The sequence below is a fragment of the Nicotiana attenuata genome, unplaced genomic scaffold, assembly GCF_001879085.1.
Source record: "Nicotiana attenuata strain UT unplaced genomic scaffold, NIATTr2, whole genome shotgun sequence".
NCBI classification, from domain to species: Eukaryota; Viridiplantae; Streptophyta; class Magnoliopsida; order Solanales; family Solanaceae; genus Nicotiana; species Nicotiana attenuata.
In genome coordinates, this window is record NW_017670365.1 from 202,123 (window position 1) to 221,186 (window position 19,064).

The 19,064-nt window shown below is 38.0% G+C and overlaps 1 protein-coding gene across 2 annotated transcripts; it reads right to left on the reverse strand.

The window, feature by feature from the left end:
• Window positions 1–289: 289 nt before the first annotated feature.
• Window positions 290–15,269, reverse strand: LOC109238420 (valine--tRNA ligase, mitochondrial 1-like). 2 transcript variants are annotated; one of them, XM_019404871.1, is made up of 22 exons: window positions 15,086–15,269; window positions 14,945–14,995; window positions 14,786–14,860; window positions 14,149–14,208; window positions 13,366–13,529; window positions 13,173–13,245; window positions 11,240–11,305; window positions 11,082–11,165; window positions 10,886–10,963; window positions 10,520–10,603; window positions 10,328–10,407; window positions 10,111–10,168; window positions 9,722–10,024; window positions 9,469–9,639; window positions 6,557–6,756; window positions 5,759–6,164; window positions 5,223–5,474; window positions 4,633–5,133; window positions 4,057–4,163; window positions 2,450–2,549; window positions 1,433–1,581; window positions 290–776 (listed from the first exon to the last, which is right to left on the reverse strand). In XM_019404871.1, the coding sequence occupies exons 1-22, from the start codon at window positions 15,086–15,088 to the stop codon at window positions 611–613; spliced, it is 3,231 nt and encodes a 1,076-aa protein (XP_019260416.1). In that variant the 5' UTR covers window positions 15,089–15,269; the 3' UTR covers window positions 290–610. The 2 variants fall into 2 exon arrangements, with proteins under 2 accessions (XP_019260416.1, XP_019260415.1); XM_019404870.1 differs by having other exon boundaries at window positions 13,366–13,535.
• Window positions 15,270–19,064: the final 3,795 nt, after the last annotated feature.

The window sequence follows — 19,064 nt, forward strand, 5'->3', positions numbered from 1 at the left end:
CCATCACATCAAACACACTTGAATGAAATATTGTCCAACGATAGGCTTTAACAACCAAATTAAGTTGAAAATAAAATGAAACATCTTTAATCTCCTTTACAGTTTACATCTTCACAATTTTCAATATCTTGAGAAACTTTTTATTTAAAGGCAGAAATACTGATAATGAAATTGATCATATAAGGTAAATGTCGAAAGTAAACAAAGTCGAGAAAATACGATAATATTCGAACTCTTCTTCTCATTTATACTTGCACAGAGATCTACACCAAGTCCAACGATAAAAAGCTGATACGTAACGGGCAAAATGTGATTCACAACGAAACTTTAGTAGTATATAATTCATCTGGACCAACTTTAATAGCGTTACAGAAAGATTCAAAGTGTCTCAAAAGAAAAGTTTCTGATAATTATAGAGACCCCCTATCAGTATCACAAATTACAAAATCGCCGGCATACTAAGACCTACAGCACAGTAGCATACCAGTAACAACGTAAGTTAACTTCAACAAAAACAAACTTAGCTATAAAGCTAAAGGGGGCCAAATGGGTGAAACAATCGAGAGGTTACAGTCACCGGTAATTTTCCGCAGGACCTGAAATACTGCAACTATAGTGCCTCAATTTGGCGTCTGAGACGCTCAATATTCTCTTCAAATGATTCCAATTCTTGCTTGAGGACACCAAGTTTCGATGTATTGTCTTCATGGACGTTAGCTGGAACTTTCTCTTTGTAGCCAGAGGCACTCATGACTTTGTTCAAGTTCTCATATTGCCTGCAAAAGAAAAAGGATCGGTACATGGCAAATTGAACAGCTTGTAAACTTCACAATATAAACTGACTCGAATTTCATGATATATACTTGAGTATTTGAACGAAGACAACTGAAGGGGAAAAAAAGTCAAATTGCATTCTGCAGTATTTTTCAAACGAATGCACTAATAATTGAACAAGACTTGGTTGAATTGCCTCCGGATGAAAGCACTCACTTGTAGATATGAGGGGAGGGAGGAACAAGATTCCGGATTATCAAAGGAAATAACATGCCAGATGTATATTAAGAAGATGAATATTTGGAAATGTGACAGAAATATCAAGTCAAAAGCTAGATTGATCTTTTACACTATTCTTCCTATTCGCCCAACATATTTCTCAATGTAATTCAATGACCTCTGCAACTCAACTGATTGAAAATTTCCTCAGGTTTCAGTAGCTCGAAAACTAAGACAAACACCAATTTCCTATTTTTGCAAGCCGAAATGCTTTATATAGTGATTCGATTAAATACCAAATGGAAAAGCTTTTAGTTCTCTTCTCTTTGATAGAAAAAATAAATAGTATGTCCAAGGAGAGCAATTCAAAGGCACTTATTTTACTAGTCAGAAAATCAAAATTTGCAAACGATAGACTAGTCTATGAAATTTCACTTACTTCCTCGTCTCTTCTCTCTTCTTTTTGAGCCTTTCAACTTCATCCTTTGGGTTAATAGTAGTCCCTTTTTCCTCGAGAAAAACTGTGACGGACTCATCCACAACTTCTGTCAGCCACTGAGTTGGAGCTGCATCACTGTCACTTGAGACCTGGCGAAAATTAATCAAGCAATGTACGCTGTAAGAAAAATAAGAAAATTCAATAAAAAACATGTATATGCCATCCATCCAACATAATAGCCACTGAATAGCAGACTCATATGCATACTACATCTGATATTCAAAAGGCACTAGTCTCTATTGGTTCCCTATTACTGCTATCTATGTTATTCTTGATTTTACACCCAGTTCATCCATCCACATAATTAATAGTCAAACCTCTATTTGCCTCACCAACTACTGCCCCTTCCAATAAAACCTTGCACTAAAATGATAAGCACAGGCAGGACTACGGTATTTGTCGATAAGTATCACTCATCTAGTTCCACTTTTCCCTCAAAAGGACAAAGGTCTCAATCTATTTCGTCCTCCACAGATTGGGGCGGCTGTTGTTGTTGATCATGACTTGCTGAGTGGTCATCACATTTTAAAGGACAAGTGAAATATTTAGGGCAACATACAGTATGTTTGAAGGATGTTTGAAGATATCCAGCTTCATACCATGTGGGAGAGAAAAGGTACCAACAAAATAAGGAGATAGATTCTCTACTTTTTGGTATACTTTTTCTACACGTGAGATTTTCCTATTATTAACAAAATTGTTTACTTTATCAAGAAAAGAATAGGGAAGACAAGAATGAATAACATGTTGTAATGCAATCGCAAAACAACAAAACTAGTTTTTACAGCAGTCATGCTAACTCACATCAAAACGACATGCATTGGTTGGATTTATTTTCCAGCTAATGCTCATGAACCATATGAATTTCTCTTTTTTCACAAACCGAGAAGATACCATAAGTTGGAGATTAAGAAGTCAAGAATAAAAATGAACCAAGCCAGACACAGAAAGAGATACCTTCAAAGATGACAATGCGGCTAGAGTGCAAATCTCCAGTTCGCGGCTTTTTATCGTCCCCACAATATCATTTGTCCGGCAAAGCACAAATGCTTCTCGCCTAAAGAAAGCAACTCAACACCATTAGTTTGGAAAGCCAAAGATCCTAATTGTCTTTATGAAAAAGCATTTTCTTCTCAAAGCAAACTATCCATATCAAGCAATACAAAGAAAGCCTAACGTATCAACCACTCTTGCAATCATTTATATGCATCAAAAGGCTGTATCACTGACTGAATGATCAATTTATTTTTTTCAGAAATGATAATTGTATTAAAACTGCAGCACTAAGAAAGTGCTGAAATAATAACTGACTGAATGATTCACAAACACATAATCATAACACACTAGTATCCTACGTCCTAGTAATATACATTATATATCTAGTGGAATTTAGCATAGGTCCCTAGAGAAATTAAAACTCAAAAGATAAATATCGATCACAGCAATGTGAAAGCTGAAGTAGCTAATTCCAATCTCCTAAAGATGGGAAGGAAAGACTGACATTACAAACAACTAAGATGAGAGATTGCATTAGGAATGAAGAAATAAACTAGTTCCTTGATTGTCGAATATTTAATTGAAAAGGCACTTGAAATTTCTTTATTTTAATTATACTCCCACCCAAATTGTGACTACTTTTAACTCTTTCCACTGTAGGGACGAATTTACTTGCCACCAATTCAAAGATAAATTCAACCTTCTACATCTCTAATAATCACAAAGCCGAAATTGACCAACGGTATATTCAACGGACGTTTAACACGAAGCATGATCTTTATCCAGCATATTACTTGTTTTTCATTCAAAAGTGATCTCTATGGTACCTCAACCATTCTCGTGTGGATAAGGTTGCTCATGTTCACAACCTAGTGGTGGCAAAATGGTAAAAAAAGCAGTTATCCATTCATATTATCCACTGAAAAATGGGTTGGATAATAAACTTTTTTAAAAATGGGTCAGATATGGATAAGATTCATAGTATATGGATAACCAATGGCTTTAACTTTTACATTTGCGAAGACTCAAATTGAGGATTTCTTAAGTTTGGGAGACTAGGAATTCTCCCAAAAGTGATCATATTCAAGAAGCCATGGATAATGTGGATATTTGTATTATCCGCCGGTTAACCCATTTTCTATCCGTCTTATATATGGGTCGGATCGGGGATATTTTTCCGTTATTGCATCATCCGTGTTTGACCCGTCCATATCCAAGCCTCTCTACCTTACCAGGTAGGGGTAAGGTCTGTGTACACACTACCCTCCACAGACCCCACTTGTGGGATTAGACCGGGTATGTTGTTGTTGTTAACCCGTCCATACCCGACCCGACCTACCCGTTTGCCACCCATATCACAACCATGACGGATTTTTCTCTTAATGCCCAACAGACAATGAATAGTGAGCATAGGGCATATATAACATGGACTTCACACACCAATGGACACCATACAGAACTTTTCCGCAGAAGAGATACCAAAGATAACCAAAAAATGTCAATTGAAATGCTCTTTATATGAAAAGATAAGTTCACCCAGAAGACACAAGAAACGCTTGAACATTTACCTTGCAAATCTCTCCTTTGGAGGCAACAATGCTCTCTTCGACCTCAATCCTTTAACAATGGATGATACTTTTTCCATCTCAGCTTCCACACTATCATTATTCCAGCTCTGGAAAAGTGAACAAATGTAGCAACACGGTTAATAGACAACATAAGAATCATATAGCAGCTAGCATGGAGCATTACACAAGTCCTGTTTTCTACTACTAGACTAATCTTGATAAGCTGCCTTTTTCAGACCCTCAAGCAAGCAACATATCCAAATACATATTCTTGCAAAATAAATAGACTAAATGGTTTTCTTTTCACATATATTTGGTGAGAAGTTTAACAAGGTACGTGCGTGATTCCATATATTGATTTTTCAGAGACAGATCCTACGCAGCTCAGGGTAATCATTAAGCATCTATACCATCACACCAAAACCAACAACAAAAAGAAAGAGGAAAAGGAGGGAAAAAACTACACTTCAACCGAAATCAAATAAAAAGAGGATGTATACATTTACTTTAACAGCCAACCAACAGAGGTAATATGTCTATTTTCTAGTGGACATTAAATGCGTGCTTAGATCATACCTCTATAGTTGAAGGATAATCACTTATCACTATTGATTCTTTCTTTATAGAATTCCCGCTAGCAGGAAGGCGCTGCCATAATTCTTCGGTGACAAATGGCATAAATGGATGGAGTAATCTCAATCCATTATCCAAACAAAGCCACAGGGTGTCTTGAGCAAATCTTCTTGCAGATACAAATTCAGGATTATCACCGGCAAAGTATGGCTTGATTACTTCTATGAACACATCACACAACTGGAACTGCCACCACGAATATACCGCTGTTGCTGCATCGGAGAAATCATAAGATTCCAGGGATGAGACAGTTTTCGCAATGGCCTTGTTAAGTGCTGAGAGTATCCACTGGCAGCTAAAAGGCATTTCACGAGGAACTATCTTTGTTGGAGGGGTGTAATCTTCACCCAGTTTACTCATGGCAAACCTAATGGCATTCCACAGTTTGTTACACCATTGACGATACCCAACCACTCTTTGGATATCCAGATTGATCTTATCGGACTGGAAGGATAAATTAAGAAGGTTAATACTATCCAAAGAAAGTCAAAAGAAACGACTTATTAAACTTGTATATTACAAATGTGACAAACCTGGGCAGTGTATGAGACTAGGGCAAATCGAAGAGCATCTGCACCACATTCAGGAATACCACTAGGGAAGTCCTTTGCCTGTCCCTCTTTTGCCCTCTCAAATTCTTTGGCGTCCAGGTTACCCTCCTTTAATCTCTTATGAAGACCAGCAAGTTCAATTCCATTAATAACTTCAAGAGGATCAATAACATTTCCCAATGACTTGGACATCTTACGTCCATGTGCATCACGGATCATTGGATGCAAATAAACCTGCAAAGCATTTTAAAAAGAACAAGATTTTTTGTGATCTCAACAGAAAGATCAAGTTTCATAACAACATGCAGATAAAATACAGATTACTAAATATAACTTTCAGAAGCACTCCACTTGAAATTCTGTTTTAGAGCACTGAAAATACCATGGATCATGGCTATCTTGGGGGAAATGATACCAACTGATCATCAAAAAGATTCAAAGAAACAAACTCCACTAAGAGCATAAAGCTCAATAAGAAAAATTAGTTTTTTCTATGAGGGATGACGAAGTTTGCTAACCTTCGTAAATGGTACATCACCTCCCAGCTTTATTCCCAACATCACCATACGTGCAACCCAGAAGAAGAGAATATCATGTCCAGTTTCAAGAACCGAAGTTGGATAAAATGTTTTGAAATCTGCAGTATCATCTGGCCACCCCAATACAGATAATGGAAAAAGACCAGAAGAAAACCAGGTATCCAGCACATCTGGATCTTGAGTGAGCCCAACAATCTCCTTCCCTGAAAATTTCCTACAAGCCAAATCTCGAGCCTCTTCTTCGTTTCTAGCGACAATCCAGTGATCGTCGCATACACCAAATTCCTTCTGCTTATCATCATGCAGTGTCACATACCAAGCTGGAATACGATGACCCCACCAAAGCTGCCTTGAAATGCACCAATCACGGATATTCTCGAGCCATCTGCATGTTCACCACATAAGTCTTCGTGACATGGAACAGAACAGATTTTTAAGCAAGTGATTATCAAGAAATGAAAAAATGGCACCAAATATCCTGTATAAAATTTATGATTAAAATCCATAACGAAAATCACAACCAAGTTTAATGCATGTAAGCATCTATATCTGATGAGATACTTGCACAAAAGCAAATGATAAACTATCCATTTCCAACATGAATAAAGACGGTATTGAATAGAAGAACCTAAAACGGAGTCATTAAAACCATCAAAATGCATTAGTCTACATATGGTAGAACCGTGGGGGACACAACTTGGCATCTCATTTAAACCCTTGAATTTATTAATAATCAACAGAGATCAAAGCATCCTTTTGGGCCGAATCAAAAATTACCTTTTCCATTCAGCAACATATTGCTTTGGGATGATCTCCATTTTCCGGTTATCATCATCCGTAACAGCATCCAGAGCCTGTTTGGCCATACTTTGGCAGTTGACAAACCACTGGGGCTTTATAAGAGGTTCCACCACATCATTACTTCTTGAACAAATCCCAAGGCGCATCTCGTTATTCTTAGCATCCCTGTAGAGACCCTGTAACAGTCGACGCAACTCAGTCTCATCCCAGGTACTATTTTTGACTTATTCCAGTCTCTCATATAAAGTCCTATGCTCAATGTTACATAACACAGTTTCTTCTTGGGGGTTACCTCAATTGTAACCCACTTTTATAGGTAAAAACTTAAGCACAATTCAAAAGTCTCAAGCTAAAACTGAGATGATGTTACATATCAAAAAGAGAAGTTGGAACAAAATGTGCTCTCAGCCAATTCCAAATAATTAAATACTCAAAATCCATCTCATTTTATGTTATAGAGTTCTACTAGGTCTAAAGTATTAGGTGTTAAATTTTTTTGACAAAAAGATGGAAAACCACTACCAAGGCTTCTGGAGATCTGCTCATATATCCTATGCCACTGACCCTAGGGCATAACTTGTTTCCATTAATAAGTTGCATGCAGATCATGCCATTCAAAGTGGCCCAGCCCAACATTCAAGGGCTCGTAAGCCCCCTAGCATAGAGTTCTACTAGGTCTAAAGTATTAGGTGTTCAATATTTTTGACAAAAAGATGGAAAACCACTACCAAGGCTTCTGGAGATCTGCTCATATATCCTATGCCACTGTGACCCTAGGGCATAACTTGTTTCCATTAATATGTTGCACGCAGATCATGCCATTCGAAGTTGCCCCCCAGCAACAATGGCTCGTAGCCCCCCACCCCCTCTCCCCGGCCCCCAAACCTCTTCCCCACACCTATTTATTCAACCGAGAGGCAGCAGCAACACTTTATTTTTAATGAATAGAACTGCCCAATGTCGAAACTAATTCGCTTGTAGGTAGCATTATCTATTGCCCCGTTGACTCTACCTATTCATTGAATTTGCTTTATTGCAATTTATGTGTTAATTAGCTTCGCATAACAACAACAACAATAACAATAGACCTAGTATAATCCCACAAGTGGACTCTGGGGAAGGTAGTGTGTAGCTAGACCTTACCCCTACCTTGTGAAGGTAGAGAGCTTGTTTCCGATAGACCATCGGCTCAAGAAAAGCATAGTCACAATGTTGAAAAAGAAATATGGTAGTGAAGAAGCCATGGAAAAAGAAGCGGTAACACAGCAGGATAATAAGATCATCGAAGCAAAAGAAACAACCGGTAGTAATTGAAATCTAAGAATAAGAAAATAACACTAAAACTACTGGTATGATAAAAGATATATGCTCAACATAAATACAGAATTTCAATGATACTTTAATTGTAATCAATACAGAACGTTTTATAAAAAATAATATGAAGTATGTTGCCTTAGGCTGTACTTTCATATAGCATCCATATTTGTGTGTTTGTCTGTACATACACAGGGAAAGAGACACTGAGACACACATGGGGGATCCACCTTGAAAGGTGGGGGGTGACATGGCGCCTGCCAGCTTGGCAAAATTTTTATATATTTATTTTCTAAAATATGTTAAATATATTAGCTTGCCGCCCACAGTCTCAAACTTAAGATGGGTGCCAATGCAATGGCTGAAAACATATTCCTTAAAGGGTTTTTTTAGTGTGAGGTACAAAGTGAGTTTGCTTTAAATCAGTAACCTTCCAACTATCTTTCTTTGTCCTTTCTCTATTTCTTTCCCTTTTCCTTGTCTTTTTTATTTCCTATTTTTTCAATCCTTTTCCCTATTCGTCTACCCCATTCCCTCTTTTTTTTCTACATTATATGTTTCCTCCTCGATTCAATTTCTTTATCTGCTGCCTCGAAGCGATCGAGAATTCACAACAACAACAACAAACCCAGTGTAATCCCACGAGCGAGGTCTGGGAAAGGTAGTGTGTACGTAGACCTTATCCCCGCCTTGAGAAGGTGGAGAGGTTATTTCCGGTAGAACTTCGGCTCAAAGAAAGATTTAAAAAAAAAAAAAGCAATAGCACCATAACACCAGCAAGATAATAAGAAAACTGAATTGAAAGAAACAACTGGCAGTGATAGAAAATTAAAAAATAAGGAAGTACATGACTAACAGTAATACTACTAGTATGTATAAGAAAAACGCACTACTACCTACTAAAACTTTATGGTAAAAAATATGGCACCCGCCACCTTCAAATCCTGGATCTGCCCTGGTGACACATACTCACACATGTACATATATACATTATTTCTATGTGTTCTTATAGCAAATTTGAAATTGTATTTTAAGTATACTTATGTATTAGGCTTCCATCACTTTTGGAGCATGGATGCTACAGAATGGTCTTAAACACAATGCCTAATAGGATGTTTTAGGCACCGGCAACACATGTACAACATACATCTTACATTGTTCAAATATTTTTTTCATTTATCTTAACACGTGCCTGAGAAAAATTTGTTTACCTTTTCCTGGACATGGAATGATGGGTTCAAATGGAACTAGAATGTATTAAAGGTGGGTCATCAAACCTTTATGGCTATTATGTTTCAATATCCTTCATATATCATGACAAACTCATATTGGACAGATATATATGGTTATTTCGGATGCAAGTGGGTGCATCACATCAATGGATCTTATATTTATTTTTATTTTAAAGGTAGGCCTGTTGTTGTATTTTTATGAAGAGACACCCATGGATTTTTAAATGCAAGACTTCATAAATGATCATAAATTAGAACAAATTTCTATGTATCAATACATGCATGTTGTCCATTAACATTTCATTTACCGCTAAATACAGTACAGAGAAGTTATGAAGATACCTTTTCCTTTAAAGCTTCAGTCACAGCGACACGAGCTTTGAAACGAGGCATTCCTTCAAAGTCTGGGCCCGCATTACTATTTATATTCCCATCATCAGTAAAAATACTTATGAATTCAAGCTTGTGACGCTGTCCAACCTCGAAATCATTTGGATCATGGGCTGGAGTTATCTACAAGGATATTCAAGGAATTATGAATATCTGGGACTCAGGCAATTATTTCTCAACATTCAAATATAATGAAAATAAGTACCTTAACAGCACCAGTCCCAAAGTTCATATCTACAAGTATTTCATCACAAACTATTGGAAGCCTTCGTCCATTGAATGGATGAATAGCAAATTTTCCATGAAGGTGACTGTATCTTTTGTCTTCAGGATGTATAGCAATTGCAGTATCACCAAGCATTGTTTCAATCCTAGTAGTCGCCACAACAATTTCACCAAGGCCACCTTCCAAGGGGTAAGCAAATGATGTCAGCACCCCGAACTCCACAGGCTCCTCATATCCAGGAACACTCAGAAGTGTCCTCTCTTTGATATCTGTATATTCAACCTACAAACAGAAAGCAATTTATACGGTTTTTAAGAAGTATTTGCAACACCAACTAAAACCTGGTCCTGCAGGGCTATGTGGCTCACCTCAATATCAGATATTGCAGTACGCAAGACACAATCCCAATGCACCATACGTGGAGCCCTTGATAGATGGTAACAAAAGGTTAATATAGAGCCAAAACTAATTCAAGAAACTTACATACTCAAGAACATGGCTACATCCTACCCATAGCAAGAAGACATTCACATGCACATAATGAGGAGAGGAGGCAGAGAGAGAGGAAGAAAAAGAGCTATATACCTGTATATAAGACCTTCATTGGACAGCCTCACAAATGCTTCAGTAACAGCTTTAGACCTTTTCTCATCCATGGTAAAGCACTGAATTGGGAGAACATGTGTTACAGCAGTACAGCACAATAAATAACTATAATAACAACAACTTCAGGATTTCCCCAACCGAGGCAGAAAAAGGTAAAATCTCGATTTGTACCTCGCGAGACCAATCAAGTGACGCACCCAAGCGACGTAATTGCTGCAGTATAGTACCCCCATACTCATTCTTCCAGTTCCAGACCTACAAAAACCTTAGCAAGTACAATAAATAAATCTATGGGTGCAAAGAATTGTTAGAAATCAGTATTTGATTTTCTTTATTTAACTTTTCAACAGAGACGTTGCAGACTGAGAAAGAGGAAATGCTTGCAAGAATATTTTTTTATTAAGGAAACAATTGGAAGGATATTATAGCCATTGAAGTGGTTTTTCTTACGGGAATGAAGAGATAGTAATGAGAGACTTTAAAATAAGTTTAAGACATTAAATAAGGAATTACTAGCACTTAGCCGTATGTACTCACTTCAGATACAAAGTTCTCACGCCCAATGTCATGTCTAGTCAAATTCCTCTCCCGCATGATCTTCTTCTCCACAACAACCTAGATTCAGCATCCGCAATGCACAATTAGAAAATCTCACACAGTTCCATAAACTGTGCAAGTGACAAACAAACAACAGCAATGTTAAAGTCATGATTTGACATGTTTGACACACAACCTGTGTTGCGATCCCAGCATGATCCATCCCTGGCACCCACAAGGTATTGTATCCGGACATTCTCCGCCAACGAATAATTGTATCCTGGAAACAAAGGTAAAATATAAAATTCGTATAAGAAAATGAACACTCAGAACTAGGCTCGGAGACTCTTATACCTCGATGGCAGCAGTGAGTGCATGTCCGATATGGAGAGCACCAGTCACATTTGGTGGGGGCAAGACCTGCATTTAAACAGAGAGGTAAGCAGCTCAGGAGAAAGGAGTCCAAGTTAGACCATGTAGATAGTAACAAGCAAGACTTTTGGTCCAGCTTATTTACCTTACAAATTATTGAGTAACAGTGTAACACAATTCACCAAGTAATTGTCTAAACGAAAAGATACCAGTTAAGTCTGTCATTATAAACCTCAGTAGTTTTTTTACTTTTGGTCCATATGAGCATTAACAGTAAGTAAACCAGTGTCTCCATGATAACATGGAATCCCATCCAGCAGCAGTTTGGTGGGTATTCTGGAGAAAAAACAACTCCAATTTTTCAGACAAAAGTTCTGTACTTAGTCTTAAGCTCAACTGTATTCTTTTGCTTTCTTTTTGGAATAGAAATGGCTGTTGTAAATGATTTTGAGTTGCTATGTTTGACTCTGTTAGCTCACTGCAGAATCTGTGAACTTTTTTATATTCATATGTGAAATTACCAGCGACTCTTGTTTCTGGTCTTGCTTAATAAAATTTCACCCTATCCAAAATAAAAGAAGGTAAATAAATTTCCCTCTGATTGGAATAATAACATCCTCCCCTGTCAAATCCTGGGGAAATGAGCAATTGAAATTGACAAAACTGTCATACTGAAGGAAAATGAGCAACTGAAACTTGCCTTCCTCTTTTATAACTACTAAATTGTTTAGGGTACTTTTGCTATCCATTAGAAAGAGGGTAGAAAAAAGGTTTCCAAAACCCACATCGTGACACAAAGCAAGGTAAGATAACAAATAAAAAGACCTGGATGTACATATATTCAAACTTTAAAATCCCAGTAAGTAGAAATTGCTATGTTGTGAGATACCAACACGTGCTTCTCCTTAAAAAAAACTCTCCTACGAATAGGGATGGCAATGGAGCGGCGTGGCTGCGGGCTGAGGGGGTTTAGGCATATGTGGGGCAGGGCGGGTTTAGACATACGCCTCTGCAGGGCAGGTTGAAAAAAATCTTTTTTAATTATGTGCGGGTACAGTGCAGGTGCAGGATAAGATTAAAATTTTTACAAAATTACAACTTCCCCCCAAGCTAACTTTCTTCAGCTTTCTCCTTCCTCTCTCGGTTCTCTTTCTATGAATACTGAAGCTATCCTTGTAGTTTAATAAAAAGCTTTTGACTAGATTGCACTGGCGAATCTAGCATCTCCTACAAGGCTTGTTATTTGTTATACCTGAATTGACCTATGAAAATCAAAGTGATATATTCTATTATTATTCTGTTTTGACACCAAGAGATATTACTTAAATGTCCTTAATTCAGATTTATGATTTCTTATCTTAATCAAGGATTTTCCTAGTTTAATTGGAACAACTTGTAGCACTCCAGGTTCCTCTGCAAATAGATGGAACCAAAATAGACACAATGTTTCCACTCAGTTGTTTATGGTTATGTTTCCACTCAGTTCTTTATGGTTTTTGGTTTCCATTACAAATTAAGACTGTGTTAGTTTATAAGATTTTAGTGTATACCGTTGTGAAATGAGAAAAATCACATCGACAACTCCACAGCAACCTTAAGTCCTTACCAAAATGAAAATTCCAGCCAAAGGATTAAAAATAAATAAAACTAACAAAATAAATAAATAAACGGGCCGAGGCAGGTGGATGCAGGTGTGGATGGGGGGGCGGGGGCGGCGGGTGAAAGTCCCTATGCGGAGCGGGGCAGGGTGAAATTTTGCGAAACAGAACCTGCACCGCACCCGCGCCATCCCGACCTATGAAATCAAGCTATCAAAGTACACATAGTTGCATTTGTAGGTGCATGCAACTCCTTATTTATTCACACAAATATCTTCCTTTAGAACAAAAGCACAAGAAGTCAGAAATAAACTTACAATCACAAAAGGTGGTTTAGAGCTGTTCGGGTCTGCAACGAAGAAATTGGACTTCTCCCACCAAGAATACCACCTATTCAGGTTAGCATAAAGAATCATAATTGTGCTCTAACAAGACTTGTACTCTGAATCAGTATTTAGAAAAAACATGGAGTAATTAGAAAGTAAAGGCGAAAAACAATTCTAAACTCACGATTTCTCTACAGCACTGGGATTAAAAGTCTTTGCCATTTGACGGGAGAGCCTCTTCTTCTCCCCCAGAGGTGTTTCTGGATCAACATAATCTTCAGGGTTTTCCTCTTCACCTTCCCTTTTTGAGCTCTTCTTCTTAGCAGTCTTTGACACATTGGAGGCGGCCTGTGCCTTAATGCAGACAAACCGTGTCAGAGAAGCTCGGGAAAACCATAAATTAGATAACACTTATTAAAACTTTGATAATATTATCACTATGTAGGCTTGCTGAAGGTCTTGGTAGTGATACCTAGTGTTTGGTAATTTGTTTTCCTCCAAAACTGATATATAGCAAATGGCATTAATGGCTCAGAAGCCATACCACCAAGACAGACATTTACCAAATAGACAAGTACAACAACAACAACAACTACCCAGTATAGTCCCACAAGGTGGGGTCTGGGGAGGGTAATACGTACACAGGCCTTACCCCTACCCGAAAGGGCAGAGAGGCTGTTTCCAATCGACCCTCGGCTCAGGAAAAGGAAAAGGAAAACAAAAACAAAAAACAAAAAGCAAAAGAGCATTAGTAACTCCAGCAGAAATCACATAAATAATTATCTAAACATAAACCATAAATAAAATGGCATGCAAATATATCGACCAGTAACTACCATAAGGGGGCACAATACAATACACAGATCATCTATGGAGAGCCCTACCAAACCCCCCCCCCCCCCCAGCCCCGGGACTTACCAAATAGACAAGTATCAAACATAATTGGATAAATAAAAAACAGTTTTACCTTTTTTGCTGCTTCCGCTTTTTGCGCAGCCTTGAGTTTTTTCAACTCTTTCTCTCTAGCCTACCAACCAACCAATAGACAAAAAAGGACCACTTGGTAAGTATAAGCCCAGTAAATACATTCAGGAACAGGAAATATATAGGAAGTGCAAAAAGATCTATGTTCTATACACCGTCATTGTTAAGGAAATTTTATAGGTAGCCTCCATAAAAAGTGGGATTTATAATCCTGAAAACAAGGCAAGTTACCTACTACAGCAACAGCAAGTAAAGGTGACCTGATAGTGTCAAAAAATTTCTACATATGTTTCGAATCGATCAATCAACTGCAACAATCCTAAGTTAGAATCCATACACTTGAATATCACGAAGAATATTGGTCTTTAACAAGGAATTGATATTTGAACGCCAAAAATATTATGGAATCACATTGGTTCATTGTGACAATGCATATATTTCGAATCGATCAATCAACTGCAACAGTCCTAAGTTAGAATCCATACACTTGAATATCACGAAGAATATTGGTCTTTAACAAGGAATTGATATTTGAACGCCAAAAATATTATGGAATCGCATTGGTTCATTGTGAGAAATCATCCATCACAAGAAAACATAAACGAAAACAGTGTTCAAACCTTTTCTTCCTTTTTCTTTTTCTTTTCGAGCTCTTCGGGAGTTAATTCCTTTCCGTCCGATGCTGCCGCAGCCGCCTATCAGAAACTCAATAATTTAAATCGCACAGATTCTACCACAATGTGCATCACAAAAAAAAAACTACCTCCAAATATTCTTACCTCCGTTTTACAATTTTTTACTGTCTCGTGTGCTTTACCCGCCGAGTCAGCCTACAATCAGTTCAACTCACATTAAAAAAAAACTACAGAAAGTATGAATTTTCAGAAACGATATATATTAGTAAATGAAAAAAAGCTCACCATAGTATCGGGTTTAGAAGAGAAAATACAGCGACGGATATATGAGTAAGAAGGAGAAAACGGCGTCGGAGATGGCCACCGGCGGCCGATGAAAGTGGACTGAGCAAGTGAACACTGGGAGGCTTTGAGAAGTACCCTAAGGCAAGCCGTTATGGATTGTTAGATGGAATTTCGAATAACTGTTTGCGTGAAGAGACTCGGAGTATATGGATGTTTGAGATTCGGCCCAATTTTTGGGGCTTGATAATGGGCCAAATTTCCTTTCCTGGATCTCAACTGACCCAAATCGGTAGTTTATATAAGTTAGGGATTTTTTCATTCCTGTACACTATTTAAAACTTTATTATCCTTAATATTCATGTTTAGTTAATTACGCCGTATAAATAAATTTTATTTACAAAATATATACAATCACCTTTTTTTTTTGGTAATTATGTTTTTCATTAATCACCAAAGAAGCATTTACAAGCAGTTGAGCCTTCCTCGACTCACTTAGTCTTTACATAAAATCTAATACTATCCTATTTTAGAAGCAATACACAAATCGTTACAAATAAGTTGGTCAATATTTAAACTGCTGCATCTTCTTCCTCATTTCACCTTGGGCTCTGACGTTGCAAACACATGCTATCTCTCGTGCAATCTGCTCTGTTGTTCTCCGTGTATTTTCAAATATTCTGTTGTTCCTCTCTCTCCATATCCCATGAATGTGTTCTGCATAGATCATTTTTAGAATTTTTGATGTACATGATCTTCCTTTTGCTTGTGTCTCTATCCATGTCTTCATCTGTGTATATGATTGCCTTGAGTTCATCTGGTGTTGTATCCACTGCATGAGCCTTCCCCAAACTGCTGTAGTAAAGTTACACTTACCAAATAGGTGGTCATGTGATTCATCTGCCTCTTCACATAGACAGCATCTAGCATTTACTTGAATTCCCCAGCTTGCAAGTCTATCAGTTGTCAAAAGCTTCTCATGACATTGCATCCACATAGTGAATAATGCCTTGGGTCTAGCTTCATTATGGAACATTAGAGCTCTCCAAGATACCTTGCTATAGCTCCCCAGGATGGCCAAGTATATTTGTTTGGTTTTCCTTTCCTTGTTTAGTACTGTAGGAACTTGCTGAGCCACTTCCCTTGCTTCCATTATTTTCCTCACCATCCAGCTTGCCTGTTGAGGGATGTTCATCTCCATGAGCCTCTGTCCTTTAATGTAGTAAATGTGGATCCATTTTATCCATATTTTATCCTTCTTCTTTGCAAGGTCCCAATATACACTGGTGATAGCAGCCTTATTCCATACTCTGAGGTTTAGCAGATTATATCCTCCTGCAGACTTTGGTAGGCACATTTTATCCCAAGCTACTAGAGTTCTCTTTGTGATTACATTAGAGCCAGACCAGATGTAACTCCTGCAATATGATTCTATTAGCTTGATCACTTTAGTTGGCAATACAAATATTTGTCCCCAATAGGACTGAATACCAAAAATCACTGACTGGACTAATTGCACCCTTCCTGCATAGGATAATTTCTTAGCTGTCCATGAGGAAATCCTTGCAACTATTCTATCAATCAAAGGCTGCCATCGCTGACAGTTTCCTTGTGTCGAGTGGAATGCCCAAGTATTTGAATGGTAGCTGCCCCTCTGAATACCCTGTGTTCTGCAATATTTCCTGTTTTGTAATGTGACTCACTCCTCCAAAATATATTGCACTTTTATTGAGGTTAGCTAGGAGGCCAGATGCAGCAGAAAATTTCATAAAGCAAGCATGGAGGATATTGACAGATTTACTATCACCTCTAGTAAACATTAATAAGTCATCTGCAAAACTGAGGTGTGTAATGTTCAGCTTACCACATCTAGGATGAAACTTATAATCTTTAACATGCTTCAGACCTTTGAGTAGCCTGCTTAGGTATTCCATTGCAATTGCAAATAGAAATGGTGATATGGGGTCACCCTGTCTGAGTCCTTTAGCAGCATCAAAAGGCTTTGTTAGCTCCCTATTTATCATGATTGAGTAGCTCACTGTTGTTACACATGCTCTCACCCAGTTATTGAACTTTGTTGGGAAGCATAGGTATTCTAACAACTGATCCAAGTACACCCATTCCACTGAATCATATGCTTTCATCATGTCAACCTTCAGCATGCATCTTGGAGAAATCTGCTTCCTGTTATAAGATTTAACTAGTTCATGAGCCAGGATGATATTGTCAGCTATTTTCCTTCCTGGAATAAACCCTGCTTGAGCTTCAGAGATGATATGAGGCATGACCTTCTGTAATCTTCCTGCTATGACTTTGGAGATGAGCTTGTATAGCACTGTGCAGCAGGCAATGGGTCTGAAGTCTTTTATTGTCACTGGATTGGCCACTTTTGGTATGAGTGTGAGTGTAGTGCAGTTAATTGGTTGGAACATCTTTCCTGTGTGAAAGAAGTCTTTCACAGCAGCATACACTTCTTCTTTAGTTATTAGCCAAGCTTTCTTGAAGAATTCTGCACTATAACCATCTATGCCTGGAGCTTTGTCACCTCCTATTCCCTTCAAAGCTTGATCAATTTCTTGGTAAGTAACTTCTGCAATCGGTTCTTCCTGTTGTTGTTGTGTTAGAGTTGGCCCTTCTTTCATTATCATCTTGTCTACTGCTGGTAGAACCTGAGCTCTTGTTCCCATTAGGCTTTTATAGAATGCAATGATTTCCTCCTTAATATCTGCTTGAGTTGTTAAGTTGCCCTCTGCTATTGCCTGTAGTTCCTCTATTTGTTTTCTCTGGTGTCTCTCCTTTATGACTGCTGAGAAGAATTTGTTGTTGGAATCACCTAATTTGATCCAGGTAGCTCTTGCCTTTTGCTGCAATATCTGCTCTTTCACCATGGACCATGTTTCTAGCTTGTGCAACCACTTTTTCTCTTGCCCTTGCAACAGGTCACTATAGCTATTCTGCATCTGGCTTTGGATTTGCTGTATGGCTTGTCTTGCTTGTTCAATTTTGTCATTTACTCCTTTGAACTCAGTTGTATTCAAAATTCTAAATTGGCTTTTCAACCTTTTCAGCTTTATCCAAATACTCACCATCTTACCTGTTGATTGTCCATTAGTCCATTCCTCCCTTATTATTCTGTCAAAATCAGGATGGCTTGCCCATATATTAAAGAATCTGAATGGGCTCTTGTACAATTTCCTTGGTTGCCTCATATTCACAATCATAGGATTGTGATCTGAGATGTAGGGTTCCCCATATTCAGTACTTAAGTGGCTATAGTTCATCATCCATAGGTCATTGCCAAACAATCTATCTATTCGGCTCCATACCCTATCATCCCCCTCCTGTTTGTTTGTCCATGTAAAATAGTCCCCTCTCCATGGTATTTCAGTGATGCCAATATCCTGACATAGCTCAGCAAGTTCCTTGATATCTGCATTCTTCACTGGAATTTTTGACATTCTGTCTTGTATATTGAGAATTGCATTGAAATCTCCTCCCAATAGCCAAGGTCCTGTAATGTTCTTAGCCATTCCCCTAATGTGATCCCATAATCTCCTTCTTTGCTCTGCATCATTATGTCCATACACCACTGTGCAGTAAAAATGGATCCCATTCTGTTTTCCTGTTACCATACAGTGTATGAATTGATCAAGCTTGCTCAGAGGTTGCACATTATATACTTGTTCATCCCATAAGATCCACACCCTTCCATTCACAGCATGCTCATAGTTTGTAATTTTTTTCCATCCAGGTACTACTCTATTGATCACATTCTCTGCATTGTTTTCCTTCACTTTTGTTTCAACTATACCAGCCAGCTTTATTTGTTTATCTCTGATGTACTGCTTTATTTCCTTTTGCTTATACCGCTTATTCAAACCCCTAATATTCCAGAACAACCAAGTCATTATTGACTGATTATTCCACCACCTATGTCAGGTGGTCTTGGTTCCTCCCTTCTCCCCTCTTCCTGTTGCAATAT

Excerpts from the sequence above, each read along its gene's own strand:
- LOC109238420 (XM_019404870.1), bottom strand. Across the intron at positions 13,536-14,148 it reads AAGCGGAAGCAGCAAAAAAG|GCACAGGCCGCCTCCAATGT; the intron begins GTAAAACTGTTT and ends GTCTGCATTAAG. Across the intron at positions 2,550-4,056 it reads CCAAAGGAGAGATTTGCAAG|GCGAGAAGCATTTGTGCTTT; the intron begins GTAAATGTTCAA and ends TGCTTTCTTTAG.